The sequence below is a fragment of the Vigna unguiculata genome, chromosome 7 (assembly GCF_037176805.1).
Source record: "Vigna unguiculata cultivar grain cowpea cultivar isolate G323 ecotype 2 chromosome 7, ASM3717680v1, whole genome shotgun sequence".
In the NCBI taxonomy this organism is placed as follows: Eukaryota; Viridiplantae; Streptophyta; class Magnoliopsida; order Fabales; family Fabaceae; genus Vigna; species Vigna unguiculata.
Window position 1 is genome coordinate 7,002,711 of NC_140798.1, and position 17,195 is coordinate 7,019,905.

Here is a 17,195-nt window from a genome sequence, read left to right on the forward strand (position 1 = left end):
GATGTATTTAGCTTAAAATACATGAGAGAAATGAGAGGGATGTGTTACGGATATGGTTCTTTTGTAAAGCAGGATTGTTTTTGAACATGTAATCGTAAAATAGAGTTATTTGAATTTCTTTTGTTAAAATAGGATAGAGTTATCATGAATTTTATCGATTTTTATATATCAGAAAACTGGAGTAGTTAAAACTTATGACGACTTCAGTAATAAAATCATCGAGACTTACGTTTTAGTTTTGTGTTTTTTTTGTATGAATACAAAAATTAGAAATCGGTAAGAGTCGTGACTATTTCCTTTTCTTAAAAAAAGAAGAAATAAAACCGATAACACTCATAACGATTTCCTTCTACAAAATAAAATTTAATTGACTCTGTTTTACAATTATAACTTCAAAACAATTCTGTTTTATAAAATAGCCTACGGGTATCAACCTTTATGGTTAAGACGTTGATAAAAAAAAAGACAAATGGATTCCAATTGGTTCAATTTTCATTATCTATTTTTTTGTTATTTGATCGCACTATAATTTAACATTAAAAGCTTCGAATTTTTTTCCGCTAGACATTCCGACATTAATTATCTTTTTGTACAATATGCTAACTACGAAATTTTAGAAAATAAGAGCAGCTAAAAGGATTGGTAATTGTTTTTCTTTTCCTTTGGTATAATTGCTATTAACTTTAGAAAAAGTGATCCCACCCAACAAATAATATCATTAAATTTTTTCTGGTCTTGTATCATTTGTTTAGGGTTTAGTTTTTCACAAGGACGTCTGTAATTCTCACCCTTTGACTCTAAGTTCACTCCTTGAGGCCCATCAAATTGGTTTTCTAAATAAACTCTTTTTTTTTTTTAATTACTCTTTTGGTCCTTGTTTTTATCTGAAATTGTCAAATTAGTCTTCCAATTTTTTTAAGTTTCAATTTGATCCCGATTTTTAAAAAAAAGATGCAATTTAGTTCTTTCCGTTAAATTTTTTAAAACAGATCAAATATTTTTCATCAAAAGTTGTTAATAAGAATGATTTGCTTTATTGATATAATTAACATAATCATAATACTAATTTTGATAAAAAAAAATAATTGATTTGCTTCAAGAAATTGAATGAAAATGACCAAAATTAGGCACATCATTATCATGTTTTTCACAAAAAGAAGTCACATTTTTAAAAAATTTATTCCAACCATTTTTTCTCAAGTTTTGAATAAGTGTTCGTAGAACAATTGTATAAAATTTGGAATCACTTTTCCCTTACACAACTTTAAAGCTTAAAATAACTCTGTGTACTCAAGGAAGAGTTTGATCAACAATTTGATTCAGATTTTATGACTTTAACCGATAGAGATCTGCTAATAATATAGAAAAACCACAAAAAGATAAAAATAGATTGCTTTGAAAAAAAGGGTAGAAAATCAACTTATTCAAAAGAAAAAATTGTTCGGTCCAAAATGTCATTATTAGCTCCTTAATTTCGCCTTCGTGCAATTTGATTTTGAAAATGATGAGAGATTAAGGGTAAAAATTGAGATAGAAAGAAGAGGTGAGAAAGAGATGGAGGTATGAAAGAGGGAGAAACCAAATAAAGGAGAAAAAGAAATAATAGAAGAAGAGGAAAATGTGGTTTTCAAATTTTAAAAAAGCTTGTTTAAACTAAATTAATATAAATAATAAAATTATATATATATATATATATATAATAAAATAAAATAAAAAACCTGAGAGTCGTGGTTGCCCCTGTCAACAAAAAGGAAAGTCCCTGTCTTCTTCCATTTGATCCATGAAAATTTTGTGTTTATAAAAATGTTGGTGAGGATATTTGCATAGAACTCTCTAACAATGAGTTCGTTGTGGTAGTCAACAGGCTTTGCAAGCTTTTCCAAATGAATATTCTGCAAGAATCTCTAGAAATCATCTCATATTCACCAGGTTGTAGCTAAATTTGTCTTTTAGCCATAATGGACCTCTCCTCCAAATAAAGGAACCTTTGGTGTTTTGATCTGGTTTTGAACCTGATCTTGTCCCATTAGTTCATTGGAAGTAGGGATCCTTTTGCATAAGTTGCCACAATAGGTTTAGTTGGGGTTTGAGTGGAAGTTGGTGATACTAGTATGTTGGCAACTGTTGCTAAAGTGGGAGTTGTAATACAAATGGGACATATATGCATTTTGATGAAAAATTGAGTTTTATCTTTGTGAGAATTTTGCGAAGTACTGAGTTATAAGAACTCTAAATTTGATCTTATCACAATAACTTGTGATGATCATTTCTATGACTTATCACTCATTTTTTCATCTTTTTTGAGTGTGGCGTCAATATCTTCCTCAAACTAAATATCAGAATGGTCTTACCCCCTCGTTTCTCATCAGTTGGTATAAGAGCTTCAACTCTTGATATTCAATGAGTGAGTTTATATATATACTTTCTCCAATTTTTATTTGTATTTTTTTAGACTTATGACAGGTATTGGTGCTAAAAGTGCCCTTCATCTCATTAACTATCACAAATTGTTTGTTGATGAGTTTATTGAACATATGGAAAGGAAATTGAAAGAAAATTTTGACAAGGGAAAAAAGAGAGCTAAGGTATAAAGATAAAGAGAAGATGTTTGATGAATATTGGAAAAAGAATGATGATACTGTGATGAGGGAAAGAAAGATGGAGAAAAAGAAAATTAGTGAATAAAAAGAAATAAAAGAGGAGGTGTTGAGAGAAAAAGAAAATAAAGAGTATGAGCTGAGAGAAAAAGAAAATAGAGAAAAGAAGTTGAGAGATAGAGAGATTAAAGAAAAAGAGTTGAAAGATAAAAAAAAAAGATTGTAGAGGATTTGAGAGAATGAAATCACTACAAGAAAACTTCTAAATAGTGATCAATTTTAGTGACCAATAATTGTTAGTAACTATAATGACCAATTTAGATAGCAATCTACAAAATTAAAAATTATTGGTTATTAAAATAGTCACTATTATGAATAAAAAAATACAATTAGTCATTAAATTGATCTTTAAAATTAGCTATCATAGTTTTAGCTAAAAAAAAAAGATCATTAAAACTTCACTACCTAAGTTCTAGCTACCAAAATGAATTAGTTTCTAAATTAGTCTTTCATTAATAAGTCACCAATTATATTTTTTATTTATAATAGTAACTATTTTAGTAACCAATATTTTTTAATTTTGTTAATTGATATTTAATTTGATCATTATAATGACCAAGTAATTTTTGTTTTTAAAATTGATTCTTAATCGAAGATTTTCTTTTAATGAATTGAAGAGAAAAAGTTGAGAGAAAAAGAAATGAAAGAAGAAGAGTTGAAAGAAAAAGAAATTGAAGAAAATATAGAAGAAAAGAAAAAGAGAGAAATAAAAAAGAAAAAGAAGTGGCGAGAAAAAGAAAGGAAAATATAATGGTAAAGATGATGCTTTTTCTGCATATATTGTTGTTTGGTATATTCAACAATTTGAGGAAAAACTTTTTGTGAGAAGTTGTTGCACTAACCATTTATTTGGTTTCAATCAATTAATAGTGTGTGCAGAGATTCTAGTTCTATATTGAAAAACTAATAAAAGGATTATCTTTCATCTTGATATCATGTTTTTATTGAAAAAAGTGTACTTTTGATATTCCATGACAAATGTATTTGAAGAAGAAGGGAATGATACGTACAAATGTCAAAATGGGTTTCAATCCGTGAGTCAACCCGGCTCGCCACCGACTCACTTAATCCACGAGTTAAACGGGTTCGAGCCGGGTTGAAGGTGGGTTGGCCCCACTTAACTCACCAATTTTTTTTTACAATTTTTTTTTAATTTTTTTTAATTTTCTTTTAATTTTTAATTTTTTTTTTAATAATTATTTACTACTCCTATTATATTTTTTCACAATTTCATATTTTTAAATGCTAGAATGTTGCTTAATTATATTTGAATAGTTTGAATGTTTAATTAATTTGATTGTCAAGTTATATATATGTTGATACTTTAATTTTTAACTATAATCTTTATAGTAAATTACTCAAATAACCGTCTTATAAACAATTTTTTTCTAAATTAGCATGAAAAAAATGTATAGTTTTTTTATTTATATTTTGTTGAATAGTATGACAGAAAATTTGTAATATTAGCCATGCTTTCTTAGACTAATGGATACTATTTTGGAAATAATTCTTCATATATTGGTGGTGAGCATGATCAAAACATTGGTTCTTGATTTTACTATGATTGTCATCTCATGGGTTACTTAAAAATTTATTTAAATATTTGAATACTAAAATAAAAAAAATTTAGGTGGGTTGGTGAGCCAACCCACTTAACCCACCAACCCATGGTGGGTTGAGCCGGGTTACAAAATTTCTGGCTCACCAGAAAGTGAGCCGGGTCGGGTTGGGTTCACTTTGACATGTCTTGATATGAGAGTCTTTTTGAATTTTCTTGTAGTCTTTGTATTTTAATTAAATATAGAAAATAATGGTTGATATAATGGGTATTAAATACAACACTAATGGGTATTAAATATTGTTATTTTAGAATTAATGTGAAATGTATGGGTTTTGTCTAATTTATCTTATAATATATACTTTCAAATGAGACATATGAATTTCGATAAAAAATTGAATTTTCTATGTGAGAGTTTTGTTGAGTTCTAAGTTATAAGAATCCTAAATTTGATGGTGTGATGTCTATGGCGATCATCCAAATGACTTACCACTCCCACTCTTATATTTCTTAAGTGTAGCGTTAATATCTTTCTCCAAATTAAATATCAGAAAAGTTCTAACTTTCATGTATCATAAAAAAAATTTACAAAAAGTCAAAATCAAAGTTCAAAATTAAGAAACACATTAACCCAATCAAATTTTGAAATATGATATAACTAGTTAAAAAAAACAAATTGGACATGAAAATGCCTCCTTGCCACTTGCTCACATATTTTAATATATAGACCATTTCAAAAAATTATACACGCGTAGCAACTGCCTTGGGAATTACCTGGTTTGCATTCAATTTGATTTTAGACCCATTATTATTCAACAATATGAGAAAAATGGCGAAAAAAATTGTGAGAAGTTGTTGCACCAATTAATTATTTGGTCTCGATCAATTAATTGTGTGTACAAATTATAGTTCTAAATTGGAAAACTAATAAAATGATGATATTTGATTCATTGATTTTTTTTTTTTAAAGTGTACTCATGATATTCAAGACAAATAGATTGGAAGGATGAGAGAATAATATGACGGGTTTGGGAGTTTTCTTGTAGTCTTTATATTTTAATTAAATATAAAAAATAATGATTAATATAATGGGTATTAAATATAACATTAATGGATATTAATTATTAGTTATTATAGAATTAATGTGAAATGTATTGGTTTTGTCTAATTTATCTTTAAAAAGATGGAGAATGCTAACCAAGACACTGTATAACATTAATGGATTTTAATTATTAGTTATTTTAGAATTAATGTGAAATGTATTGGGTTTTGTCTCATTTATCTTACAAAAAGATGGAGAATACTAACCAAGACAATGGTAGGTATAACTAATGATATTTGATTTTATCATTTTTATATTCAAAACTCAAAATAATTAATTTTATTAATTAAAATAATATAAATTTATATAATAGATTTTATAAAGACAAGAGTGTCATTTAGATTTTCTAATCAATAGCTCTGACATAAAATAAACACTTTGGAAAATATATCTCTAACACATGAAGAGTCTCTCCATGGAAGCTTGAAACATTTGAAAAGTACAATCTTTAACTTTTGTAAAAAAAAAAAGTTTGAAATATTTGAAAAGTACAATCTTTAATTTTTGTAAAAAAAGAATTTCTTTGAAATTTAGTCCTTTTCAAACTCTTCTACGATGAAAATATTGTACTTTCAGGTGAACAAATTTCCCCTTTCTTCATAATATCTGTTGTCACTCTTTCAAAATAATTTTCTTTCTTTACATTTAATTATATTTTATTTTTTAATAATATTAAAATATAATTATTTTATTATTTAATTAATTTTTAACTTTTTATAGTTGTGCATCAAATATATTATTATTTAGAGTTGTATATCATTTATGGACATTTTTGTCTTTTAAATAAGAAATTTTATTTATGATGATTATGTTAAGATTCATTTAATATTATAGTTAACTATGCGCTTTTGTAAAATTCAAGACATATTAATTATCCTTAGTCAGTGTCCTAAAGTCACTAGTTAGAAGAACCCTAAAAAGATAGATTACATGTGACATATATGGATTATGATAGAAAATTGAATTTTCTTTGTGTAAGAGTTTTGTTGATAGAAAATTGAATTTTCTTTTTGCGAGAGTTTTGTTGAGTTCTAAGTTATAAGAACCTTACATTTGATTTTATAATGCTTGTGATGCCGCTCATCCAAATGACTTATTACTTACCTTCTCATATTTATTTAGTGTGACATCAATATCCTTTTCCAAACTGAATATCCTAACGGTCAGAAGCAGAACTTGCTAATGACATAGGGGAGCTACGACTCCCCCCATAATTTTTTAATTTTACTTTTTACATATGTTTATATATTTTTAAATTACAATTACATATTATTATATTATTTATATTAAGTTATATATAATAATAATAATTTATATATCTTTATTTCTTAAAAAATAAAATAAAGATAAAATAAAAATTGACTTGATAGACGTTGATTAATAAAAGATTATGGCTCTGTCTCCGGTCTTCACAACAAGTCATCAAGAAAGAGTTGGAATATAAATAAAAGGCTAAGAGATAGATTGAGAGAGATGAGACAATAAAGAGGTTGAAAACCCATTCTTACAAGATTTCTCATGAATAAATATCTTATTATCATTTACATTTACGTATATTAGATTTCTGATTTTTTCTATTACGATGTCTTTCAAAAATGAAGTTTTTCTCAAATTAGTATGATTTTAGAGATTTTTTTAAATTGACATGAACCATAATAATATTTTTTCCAAATTAATTTAATCATAAATTATAAAATTTATGGATTTTGTGTTTTTTTATTGTACAAGATAAAATTTGTAAAATTTAATAAATGTATCTTGAACTGTATTAGGAATTATGTACATAATAAATAACCTTGAATTGAAATATAAATTAAAATACCAAATATTCATGTTGCATGAATTCAATACATTAAAAAAAATAAAAAATAAAAAATTTGAACTAAAAACTAATTTATTTATAAAAACTCTAATTTAACATTTTTTGTGTCCAAGTTCCGTTAAATGAAAGCGGTCATTCCCCCTCATTTATCATAAAACACATTTACAAGAGTCAAAATCAAAGTTTATAATCAAAGTTTCCGATTAAGAAACACATTTAACCCAATCAAAATTTGAAATATGATATAACTATTTGGACATAAAACTACCTCCTTGCCACTTGCCCACATATTTAATACAATGACCATTTCAATAAAATACACACGCGTAGCAGCTGCCTTGGATTTGATTTTAGACCCATTATCATTCCTCATGGAAAATATATAATTGCAATAAGCTGTCCACGTTTGAACAAAGTTTGCGTATCAACAAAAAAACTTCTAAGCTTTAAATTCTTTTCTCTTCATAAATATAAGAAAATATGTTACATATATACATATATAACTTTACTTCATAATCTAAGTAAAAAAAAAAAATATTTGTAAAAAAAATCATAAAAAATAATAATTTAAACATGTGTTTTTAAACATGTGATTAGAAATGAGAAATATTTAACATTTGTTCCGTAGGTTCGTGGTGGGAAAAAGTAGACCGAGCCATCTTTACATTCTATAGTCTTGTCAACTCTCTCCGTGTTTTTCACCACCCAACGACAAATCAAACCCCAAAATCTTCATTAAACTATCACTTTCAAAATTCCCAAATTCCACGTGTTGCCCAATTCTTTCACTATAAAACCTCATTCATCTTCATCATCACCATCATCAAACACTTCACTATTCTCTCACCCTCATTCATTCTCCTCTCTGCTTTTAACTTCACAACAAAATTCAAATACCTCATTCCATCATGGAACTTTCCCTCTTATCTCTTTCTCTAGCAATTCTACTTCTCTCAGGTATGCATGCATCATTACACCATTTTCTAGTAATAACTTCTTCATCACTTAATTAATGTTTTTCCTTGTCTTTTTAATCAAAATCATGTACTAGGTTTCAGAGTTGAGGCTAGGTTGCAACCTCATGCCACCAGTTACCAAAAATTGTTTGTTTTCGGTGACTCCTATGTCGATACTGGGAACACGAGAATAGATCAACCTGGTTCCTGGAAAAACCCTTACGGCATAACTTTTCCCGGAAAACCTGCCGGAAGATTCTCCGACGGTAGAGTTATAACGGACTACATTGGTAACTCTCCCTCTCTTTCTCTCTCTTCATCATGTCAATTAAATGAACACTGAAAAGTGCACGCTTTTTCCTTCATTTTATATATTAACTTTTCTTCTCTTTAGCAAGAAAAGCTGCATGTTTCCAATTCAGATGCTTTGATCAATTCCTTTGTGTATTAAGTTAGTAAATTTTGTGTCCATATGTCTAAATTTGCTTTCGGAGATACAAGAAGAAAAGATAGAAATTAAAAAATATAATATTGGTGACGTGAAAAAATACCAGTATAATAAAAGTTGAATTTTAGAAAAATGAGAATTGATGAATAAAATACACATCAATGACGCATTGATTATATATTTTTGAAAGGGTGGGGTTCGTTTTTTTTCTCTGACTTGCCACTTTATCTTTCTTGTGCTATTGTCTATAAGATTTGTGGATATATATATATATATATATATATATATATATATATATATATATATATATATATATATATATATGACTGTGTTCAGAGCATAGTGCATTATTGAATGATTTAAAACACCACAAAAGTTACATTGTTGTTTGTGCTGTCTTCTTTCTAGACAATGTTCATTATTACAATCATGTTTCACCTTCCAACACCTACTCTTCTAGCATTGCATTTGTTTTCGACGAAATTAAAAATAAAACATTGTTTTATTGTCTGTCGGTTTAGGTGAGATATAATAAGTTGTTTTTTCATTGCAAAAGCCACAATGTCACCATATAATACATGTAGAATACTAACAAGTTCTAAGGACATTAATTAAAGAATTATTAACGTGCATTAGTATCATTATTTTTATATTAAAAACTAAAATAATTAAATATATTAATTAAAATAGTATAAATATATATTATAGATTTTTTAAAAACAAAAATACCCTTTTAACTTTTAGACAATAATTCTTTTATACAAAATAAGGATTTTGAAAATTTTAAAGTCTCTACTTAAATTGATATTTTAATTATTTTTTCGTTTATAATTTTAGATGTTCAACACTATTTTTTTTCTTAATTTTTCTATTAATTTAAATTTTCTTCTGTTTAATTATATTTAACTTTTAACAATATTAAAATATATTTATTTAATTATTTAATTATTTTTTAATTTTTATTGATGAACATTAAATAAAATATTAAACACACATGTATATACATTTATGTGCATTTTTGTCATTTAATTAAAATAAAATTGCATTAAATGATTGTTGGGTCATATTTTAGTTAATATCACACTTAATTATGTACTTTTTTAAGATTTCATGTATATTAACTATCCTTAACTAGTGTCTTTAGGGCATAGGTTAGCAAGATCCATACATATAATATATGATAATAATCTATAACAATATATAAAATATAAAGAAGATTCACTTTTTTGTGTTCACATTTCATAATACCAATTATACTTTTTATAATATAATTATTTATTAAATTTTTTAAAATTAACGGTTACTTTTACCTATTTTTTATACAACTGTTTATCTTTTTTTCTTTTTTTTATTCATCAACAATTATTCTCTCTATATTCATTTTATTTTATTTTTAATATATATACATTTATTTTATATATTAACTTAATAACATTACACTATTGTTATCTACTAATATAATATCATTCATATTTAAAAAAATGCGTACACATAGACGCAATATCGCGCCTGTGTTTATGCTAGTTCAAATAAAAATCATTCCAATAGTTTATAGTTTTGAAATCAAGATTTTCAAAGTTAACTCTTTAAACTTTGAAGAAAAATAACTTTACAAAATACATTGGTTTTAGTTTTTACATATATTACAAAATACTAAAAGTTTATATATGCATTATATTAAATTGAAAAAGGTTTTGTAAAAGATTAATTTATTAATTTTAAAAGAATCTTCTACAAACTTAGTAAAAAAAGAGTTAAATTGTAAATGACTAGATATTAAAATATGGTAAACCATATATAAGAGTAACAAATGAAATAGAAGGTTTAACATTTTAAAAACTCCAAGTGAAACACCAAATGAAAATTATAATAAATTATAATGGATCAACGATATGGGTGCTATCACATTTGTTGATATATATATATATATATATATATATATATATATATATATATATATATATATATATATATATATATATACACACACACGTTACACGTATATATGTTACTATAATTTTAAGAAGCAGTTAAGTCATTGTTTATTTTGCACAAAAACTTATATTATATTTGATTGGCCGTCCACTTGTTCCCTTTTTGAAGATACACGTATATTACCCCTTTGGCAATAAATAAATAGATAATCCCTTCTTCCATTCATTTTGACAAATATTGTTGATATTTAACTTTTTATGTGCTTTTCACCATACATATGTTAATAATAACATAATCATTTCTTATACGTACGAATATTTATTCTCCTCTCCTTTCTCTCTTTAACTAACTTCATTCTCATTGCATTTACTCAGAAAAAGCACATCAACAATTTGATTTTATTCCTGCTGATAAAAAATCTCAACCAAGGGTTTTACTTTTTCATGATATAGTGTTAATTTATTAAACATAATCTATTCTTGTGCACTATTTCGTAGTTTTTGGAATCATTTTGAGATCCCAACCTAAATCAGATGATAGCATATCTCCTTTTTATTATCCATTATATATAAATCATCCGTAAAATGTACAGCTAGTATTTATTGAAAAAAAATATAGCTATTATTTCTCATTTAGAACGAGTCTTATCACATAAAAATATTACGCTTGGCTTTTGCATATCAATCATTTAGTACTGTTCTACCTGGACGGGCCTTGTCCGTAAAAGCAAGAGAATCGTTATTCATTTATTTATTGAAAAGATGTTAAATGATAAGAAACGAATAAAAGTATAAAGACAAATGAAAAAAAATACTATATGTTTTATCAGTTTCTATTGCTACTATTTTATTTTCTTTGTACCCAGAATCATGCCAGATTGTTTTATAATTTATTATTCATGGAATTATATGACATCAATCAATTGATCTCACACCTTTTCTCTTTGGTATCACTAGTACAAGTAATGAATATTTGATCTTGCAACACACTTAATTAACTATATGAAATTGAATGTTCTGGTGCAGCTAAGTTTTTGGGACTCAAATCGCCTCTTCCCTACAAATTTAGGAAATTCATTCCACAAAATTTGAAATACGGAATGAACTTTGCATATGGTGGTACTGGTGTGTTCGACACATCCTCCAAAAACCCAAACATGACAATCCAAATCGATTTTTTCCAAGAGTTAATCAAAGAAAATGTGTACACAGCTTCAGATCTCAGCAAATCCGTGGCACTTGTCTCTGTCGCAGGAAATGATTACAACTTCTATTTGGCAAGAAATGGCTCTATTCAGGTAAAGCCAAGTCCAAAATATGCGATGTGGTGTTACAATTATGTTACAAGAATTTTAACATCCTATTTTTCTGCAACGACAACTATAATGTGCTAAAATCTTCAAGTTATTAAGATTCACTTTTTCATTGAATATATATGCATGTAGGGTTTTCCGTCTTTCATCGCTTCTGTGGTTAATCAAACTGCAACCAACTTGCTTCGCATCCAAAGTCTTGGAGTGAAGAAAATTGTTGTGAATGGTCTACAACCACTTGGATGTCTTCCTGAAACCACAGCCTCATCTTCATTCCAAAAATGTAACAGTACTTTCAATGACCTCGTACTGCTCCACAACAACTTATTGAACCAAGCTGTGACCAAGTTGAACCAAGAAACCAAGAACCAAACAACATTCATAGTTCTTGATCTCTACGATAGTTTCTTGTCGGTGCTGAACCACCCTTCTAGCAATAACATCAAGGACGCACTCGAGCCTTGTTGCGTTGGGATAAGTAGCCAATATTTTTGTGGAAGTGTGGATGAAAACAATGTCAAGAAATATAAGGTGTGTGATAATCCCAAATCAGCTTTCTTTTGGGACCTTTTGCATCCAACTCAAGCTGGTTGGCTTGCCGTGTACAACGAGTTGCAAACCACAAAGGCTCTTCAACAAATCCGATACTGAAGAGCTGTTGCTAGGGCTCTTGTTTGTTGTGTAATAATGATGCACCCTCATTTCATTTCTCAATTTGTCCACAAATTGTGTTTTGGTTGTATTTTATTCAAAAATGTGCATGTTTAAATAGACTGTTCTTTTTGTGACAGATGTTGTTTAGATTAATAATTTGTAAGGATTTTCAATTATGTATTCAAGTTATTTAAATAGGAAAAAACTAAATTTATAAAGTATTGCGATAGAATATGTTATTTCTTTAAAATGCAAATTAAGGTAACGACGAGTTCTTTAACCTGGTCGCGAGCCGAGCCGAGATGGTTCACCATCAAAGTGTTCTCAACGGGCTGAGTAAACCATTTCCACTCTTTTGTTCTTTGCACTCTTCTTAACCAGTAGTCGTCTCGGTTCCAAACACTGTGGAGTGGATACCTGCAAAAAATACTCCTAATCGGTAGGTTAAGATAAGTTTTTATAGAATATCATAGAACTCACGGTTGATCATTACTAGATTTCCTATGTAAATGGAAGTGGAGGCTATAGGAACGTAAAATGAGGGATTGTGAAAGGATATAATAGAGTCTAAGTATAGGTCAAGGAGAGATCTTAATAATACGTGGTTAGGGTGAATCTTGGTGGTGGAGAGACTAAGAAACACTTGTGGGCCTCAACAAAAATTGGTTTGAAATGAATGTGATCATGGAAGATTGGATCAAGATCTTGGATAAAATTCTGGAAGGATAAATGGCTTGAGGAGGAGACAATGGTTTGAATGGGAAGAAACATAAGTAATAGAACTAGAGATCTCAAAAAAATCCGTACTCGCATGTATCCGCAGATAAAATCCACAACGGGTAGAAAATGGATACCCGAGGATAACAGGTACATGTATTTTTAATGCCCGCATGTTAATAGGACGAGTACAGGTATCATAGTATTCATACCCGTGGATACTCGTATCCGCTATACTCTAATTTAAATTAAAAAAATAAAAAAAAACATGATTAATATATTAATACATTGATTTTGAATGAGTTATTTCTTTATCAATTAGTTTAAAAAAAATTGCATTTCTTTTTTTGTAAATTGTCATTCAACATTATTTAAATGGGTTATTTGGATTTTGTTTGAAATTTATGAATGTTATGAATTGTATTTTATTTGAATTTACAATTAAAATATGTTATTAAATATTTATTTTTATTTTTTTGTAAATACCCATGGTACCCAGGATATTAAAAAATTACACAGGTACCCGCATAACGGATACCCGACGTATATGGAGAAAAATGAATAGAGAATAAAGACTTACCAGGAAGAAAATCTGGTCAAAACCTTTGAGAACTAAAACCAATCAAATACATAGTGATTGAGCAGAACATCACAGGAAAGAGGTTTAAAGTGAAAAAATTTTGTGAGAGAAATTCATATTTTTAAGGCCATGTTTGGTTACATGGTATTGATGAAACCTTATCGGACATAAGTACTCCATATGGACATGACACAAGACAATGGACAATGAAGTAAGCACATTATATACGAATATAACTTGTGTAATTAATCTAATATGAAGAATTATGAATATCATTATTAGGATTGAAATATATAGGAAAGGAGTTTTTGGATTGCAAATGTAAGATATTATCCTATATCATGGGGACAATCTATTTGAAAAATATTTTACATAATTTTGTATATGGATTGAAACACCCCAAGTTCTCTCTCACACACACACATATATATATATATATATATATATATATATATATATATCAGTTTCTTATCGATCAGGCGACACCCGGATTTGAACTGGGGAAAAAGGATTTGCAGTCCCCCGCCTTACCACTCGGCCATGCCGCCAATAAAAATATAGATATGAAGTTTTTGAGAATACTCCCCCCTTTTCTTTCTATTGAAAAATTGAAAAACAATCTTGAGACAAATCGCAACCGTTAACTATTCTTTTATGAATTATTCTTGAATATTTGAATAGAAATTTTTTTTTCTTAATGAGATCAGAAAATAAAAATTGATACATAACCAATCAATATATATATATATATATATATATATATATATATATATATTTATAATTTGCTGATAAAAAAAACTACCTGTATTTATAAGATTAGATGTTAATAAATAAAAAATTACAAGAATACATTTCATTTTGATCGTAAAATTTAAAAATAAAAATTTATTTAAGAAGAATAATATGTCTTGGAGATGCATGTGGGTTGTTATTATCCAGAGTATATGAAATCATAAGAATAAGATTATATTCGGAGCGGGCATGATAGATGTAGAGGAAATTTTCAAAATTTCATAGCTAAAATACATGGATTTGATTGACCCATAAGAACAAAAAGATTAATTTGTCTTACTCAGTTTGGTGTCTCAACCCCTCACATGTATAACTTCCATTAAGTAATCTCGTAGTTTGAACTTAGGCAACTTATCCACCTAAGGAAATCTTATAGTTGTTTTCAATCTATCGATCATGGTATTCTTAGTCTTCTTTATATGTCTTAGGAAAAGGGATAAAGAAGAATTACACTATAAGAAAACATCTCATTAACAATCAATTTTAGTGGTCAAATTATTAGTCACTATAGTGACCAGTTTAGAAAATAAAAATTTATTGGTTACTAAAATAATCACTATTATGAATAAAAAATGATAATTGGTCTTTAAGTTAGTTTATAAAATTTAGCTATCAAGGTTTTAGCTACAAAAAGAGATTAATCACTAGACATTAGTTACCAAGATTTTTGCTATCAAAGAAATTGGTTTCTAAATTAGTCTCTAATTAATTAGTGACCAATTTAGGAACCAATTATAATTTTTTATTTTTGAAATGTGTTGTTAATGAAGCATTTTTTTGGAGCGATAATATATGAGAATTGAAAATATACATTATGCAGAAGCTTATTACAAGGATTTAAGAGGATCGTTTACGAATAAATGAAACCCACACCATTCATCTTTCAATTGTGGGGAACTAAACAAGTTACATGACGAGATAAAAGATTCTTTTGAAATGTATTTTATGTTCTTAAGTTGGCTTTTTTGTATTTCAGGGTCCATTTGACCACATAATTGTAAAATAAATTCGGTTGACTTTTTTTTTTTTTAAATTGTGTCAAATCGTTATGAGGTAGGACGACATTCAGGATGAAATCGTCTTCCACCCTGCCGTTTTTTTTAAAGTAAGTGTCGTCGTTGGAGAGGATGACTTTGTTTGAATTGAGAAGTGAAGTCGTCCTCTAACATGACGACTTCACTTTTAACTTTTTTTTTTCAAATTTTTCAGTTTTAATTATTTTTAATTTTTCATTTCAAAATTTTCATTTTTCATTATTTTTTTTAAATATCTCAGATTTTTTTTTTATTTTTCCTTTTTTTTCAGATTTAACAGTTTTTTTTTCATTATTTTTCCTATTTTTCAAATTTTTCTTTTTTTGTTAATTTTTAAGTTTTGATTATTATTTTTTTTTAATTTTTCAGTTTCATTATTTTTCCTTATTTTTTAAAATTTTTTCAGTCATCAACTTTTTAAAAGAAAAAAACAAAAAACAAAAAAGAAAATTGAAAAAGGAAAGTCGTCATATATGAGGACGACTTCACTTTTTTCAAATAGAAAAAACGTCATCTAACAGGACGACATTACCTTTAAAAATAAAAATAAAGAAACCGGTCGGGAAAGGACGACTTCACCTCCAATGTCATCCTCCACCCTGACGACTTGACCCATTTTCGCAAAAAGAAAAAAGAATTCATTTATACAAATTTGACTTCCAATTGACCCCAAAATACAAAAAAGCCTCTTAGGTTTAAAAGACAGTGTTAAAATAGTAATCGTATACTTGAGTTTGTTAAGCCCAATAGGCCAAGGGGTGTGAACGTTGGAGGGTTAAGGATAAATGAGCAAATTGAAATGATTTAAGTATCAGAAAACCCACATTCATCTTGGCTGAATGTAAAAGTAAAAACAAGAAAGGTAAAATTAAGAAAAATTTGAATGAAAGTAAAAAAAAAAAATGCAAAACATCTTGGCCCAATCAATGAAGATGCCCTTTAATATTTGAATTTTGAAATTTATTTTTTTCCTCCATTAGCTTTGCAAATTTGAGTTGAAATGCCAAAATGAATTTTAATCCGTGAGCTAAAGGTCATGGGTACGAGCTGAATTAGGTTGATAAAAATTTAGATTTTTTAAAAGTGAGTTGAACTGAACCCGACTTACTTAACCCACGTGTTAAACGGGTTCGAACCCAGGTTAAATATGGGTTGACTCACTTAACCCATACACATTATTTTACACTTTCTTTTAATTTTTTTTGTTATAATTATTTACTACTTCTAACTATATAAGTTTGCAATTTCATATTTTTAAATGTTAGAATTTGTTCAATATTATTTGAATAGTTTGAATGTTTAATTAATTTGTTTGTCAAGTTATATATACATAGATACTTTAATCTTTAACTATTATCTATAAAATAATATATCAAGAATTAGGTGAACACTTTGATTCCAATATTATTAAAAATGAATTAAGTCAGTTCACTGTCATTGTAATGCAATAAATTTATAAAACTCTTGTTCAAAAAAAAAAAAAAAAATTCGTAAGTGAGTCAACCCACTAACCTACCAACCCATGGTAGGTTGGATCAGGTTGTAAAATTTTTGACTTACCAAAAGTGAGTCGGATTGAACTGACTCTTTTTAAGCTTAATTCGTGGTGAACCAACTTGTGTGAGTTA

General features: G+C 27.5%; 1 protein-coding gene and 1 non-coding gene across 2 annotated transcripts; one reads left to right on the top strand and one right to left on the bottom strand.

Annotated features, from left to right (window-relative positions):
* The first annotated feature begins 7,828 nt into the window (after positions 1-7,828).
* On the top strand, positions 7,829-12,662 carry LOC114190049 (GDSL esterase/lipase At5g03610-like). The gene is made up of 4 exons (XM_028078805.2): positions 7,829-8,096; positions 8,191-8,385; positions 11,504-11,775; positions 11,923-12,662. Exons 1-4 carry the CDS (start codon positions 8,048-8,050, stop codon positions 12,439-12,441), a joined length of 1,035 nt encoding a protein of 344 aa, XP_027934606.1. The 5' UTR covers positions 7,829-8,047; the 3' UTR covers positions 12,442-12,662.
* Positions 12,663-14,218: 1,556 nt separating this feature from the next.
* Positions 14,219-14,289, bottom strand: TRNAC-GCA (transfer RNA cysteine (anticodon GCA)). The gene has a single exon. It is a non-coding gene; the product is annotated as a tRNA-Cys (tRNA).
* Positions 14,290-17,195: the final 2,906 nt, after the last annotated feature.